This window comes from Stegastes partitus, unplaced genomic scaffold (assembly GCF_000690725.1).
Source record: "Stegastes partitus isolate 25-593 unplaced genomic scaffold, Stegastes_partitus-1.0.2 Scaffold2435, whole genome shotgun sequence".
In the NCBI taxonomy this organism is placed as follows: domain Eukaryota; kingdom Metazoa; phylum Chordata; class Actinopteri; family Pomacentridae; genus Stegastes; species Stegastes partitus.
The window spans coordinates 52,206-55,430 of NW_007580166.1; the positions used below are offsets into that span (position 1 = coordinate 52,206).

General features: G+C 38.1%; 1 protein-coding gene across 1 annotated transcript in view; it reads left to right on the plus strand.

The window, feature by feature from the left end:
- The window catches only part of LOC103375014 (uncharacterized), a 19,912-nt gene that overhangs the window by 14,948 nt on the left and 1,739 nt on the right, over window positions 1-3,225 (plus strand). Inside the window, exons 2-4 of the mRNA XM_008305200.1 lie at window positions 16-348; window positions 678-1,037; window positions 1,196-1,312. Coding sequence (XP_008303422.1) covers window positions 16-348; window positions 678-1,037; window positions 1,196-1,312 — 810 coding nt within the window. The remainder of the gene's footprint in view (window positions 1-15; window positions 349-677; window positions 1,038-1,195; window positions 1,313-3,225) is intronic.

Sequence of the window (3,225 nt, forward strand, 5' to 3'; positions counted from 1 at the left end):
TTTCTTTCAATTCAGATGCACTCATTCCAGTGATCCCAGTTCAACTTGGTGAATCTACAACGTTCACATGTGATCTGTCTAATACTAATATTAACCAAGTGGAAGTCAGCTGGTACAAGCAGAGTGTTGGAGATAATCTGAAACTAATTGTGAATCAGCAAATACATACAACACCTCAGTTTGCACCAGAGTTTTCTAACTCAAGATGGAAAGTTAATATTCATGATGATTTCATAAACCTGACTATTTTGAGGACAATCCAAGAAGACGAAGGAATCTATCACTGTGCATTGACTGCATTGTATGGCTTGGCATCTAAATGGAGTGGGACATATTTGATCGTAAAAGGTAATAAATGAGCTACTTTCATCATGTTTTGCAAACGCTTCAACCACTAAAGCTCTACTGTATACATGTTGAAGAGTAACTACACTGAATATGTTTAGAAAACTCACGAAACATGTTTCAATCTAATTACATTTACATTTATTATGAATTTCTTCTATTTTTATCTAAATGCTTCTACAGCCACTGATCCAAGTGAAGTATATTCATAATATTCCTTGTTCATATGAGTTTGATGTAAAACTACTGAAGTCACAGTTGAGGTTTTTCTCAAACTTTCAAAATGTGCTTTGAAGTCTCGTCATCCTGTTAACACTTTGTTCATTACACAGGACACAGTCACAAGACATCAGACTACACTGTTGTTCAGCAGACGACAGAATCAGATTCAGACCATCCAGGAGAATCAGAGACTCTCCAGTGTTCAGTCTTGTCTGACTCTGAGAACAAAACATGTTCAGGAGATCTGAGTGTGTTCTGGTTCAGAACTGGATCAGATGAATCTCATCCAGACATCATCTATGCTGATGGAAACAGACATGATGGATGTGAGAAGAGATCTGACACTCAGAAGAGCTGTGTTTATCACTTCTCTAAGACCTTCAGCTCCTCTGATGCTGGGACTTACTACTGTGCTGTGGCCACATGTGGACAGATACTGTTTGGAAATGGAACCACGCTGACTAATCAAGGTAAAGGATCATCATTCTATTCATGAGACAGGTTGAATATTTAGATGTCACATTACACTATCAACATTAATAATCACCTAAGATGTAGTGACATTAAACATCCTTTTCATTTACTCATCTGTCACTTTCATCGTTTCCTTCTTCTTATTTTGTTCCAGGATGCAGCACCTTGTTATTAGTTATTGTTCTGCTGTGCGCCTTTGTGGCTCTAAGTCTCATTGTTATAGCCGTCCTCGTTTACAGCATCAAGGAAAACAACTGTGATTGTGGCAAAGGTAATAGAAGTTATTCATATTTCTCTAAACAACAAAAAANGTCTACAGTGATGTCAGAGCTTTTGTAAGAGATTAACAATCTAAACGCTGGATTTACAAATTGATGCTAATGTAATTTTTGTTCAGCATAATGTAGAAAACAGCGCCTGCTTGTTTAGGTAAAATAAAAGATATTTTGATGTGCATCGTTTCTATAGGTTTTTATTTTGTCCAAACTGTTTGCAGATATTAAAATCAATTTCTGAGTCCTGCTATCACCAAAATGTAAGTCAATTGTGATGCATTTTAAACCACATGTAATTGCATTAGCATTGACCGTCTTAAAAAGATGACCATTGCCAAGACTAATAGTACACTTGTCCAAGCTGGCATTTTGGACGATGTATCTTAAAAGCCCTGGGAAGGGTTAAGTTTCTATCTTGTTACTCAATTCTGTGTGAGTGTTAACTTTATTCTACGATGCTCGTCTTTGTATCACTGCATGCAATACATTTGCACTAATAGGAATTTATATGTGTGTACATGTGTTATTACCTTTGATAATGAAAAGCTTCAACAGTTACATAAACTCGTCTTCACTTGAACTATTCACAGCTCCCCATGCACAATATGTATACATGGGTGTGTTTTAAAAGGAGTTGTAAATATACTTGTAGCTGGAAGCATCCTGTGTAAGACAGTGTGACTAAACCAACGTGTAGTGTTTGAAACACAAAGCACAATGCAAGCATCTTGTTGCTAATATAGTATTTAATTGTCAGTTTCAAAACCAGCACATGCTACTACTGAAACAAAATTGAATGAGAAGAATAATCCACAGGGCTCCACTAATATAATCCCAGTACGTCAGAAAATAAATAAATGTGCCTCCAAAAACAATTAACGTTCACATTATCATGCATCATTTACACAAAATAAGATGCTGTACTGTTTGAGGCTGACATGGGTTGTGGAAACATCTGCCTTCGACTGTCCTGTGAAGGCACTGACCTGTCTGTCAAAGTGGCCACGCGATTATTTATGCAGAACTTAAAACTTTAGCATTTAAAATTTAAATGAGTATGTTTTACAAGGTGAGTGAGTACGTTAAAATCACCTCATGTAGCTTTCTTGGTTCTGTCATTTCTGTGGTTTTCATCACTTGAACTTGGAGGCAGCAGCACAGAGGAACCTTCTCGAGGGCAGCAACTGCCTCCATCTGCTTTCCACTGCCACCAGCCTCAGCAGAGACAGTAGAGGTAGTTTGTACAGACATTCATGCCTCCGAGACGATGATTCACATTTATAGTGTGTGAATGTTTTAGAGACGACTGATGGACTTTTCATAAAAAAAGAGGACAGACTAGATGAAGCCTCCACAGAGGCAGCACAAATTGTCATTAGTTTGTTGATTTCCTGACTCTTCATCTATTGTTATCCTCAGTACCATCAGTGTCAGATCATATTTCAATTCATCCGATGCCAAAAAATTCCTGGTAAACAACTGACACTGAATTCTAGTATTTCATCTCAATAGCAACAGCACACGGGCACAATGTAAACATGTATATAATATAAGGAAGTATGTTTCCTATGGCTGCATTGTGGCTCAGTTGTTAGCTGGAAGGTCCCCAGTTCGCATCAGAGTTAGGACACCTGGGATCTACGTGGAGTTTGCATGTTCTCCCTGTGCAGCATGGGTTCTCTCCGGGTTCTCTGGCTTCCACCCACAGTCCAAAATCATGCTGAGGTTAATTGATGATTCTAAATTGTTCGTAGCGTACTGTTTGTTTGTATACCTACATACATCACCTCCTACACTCATTAAAACAGCAACAAGGTCCCTGACAGGAGACAGTGTCAAGATGATCGTGTTGTGGATTACATTGCTTGTTCTTCATCAAGGACGTGAGTGCTTTCTCATTTTTACATGA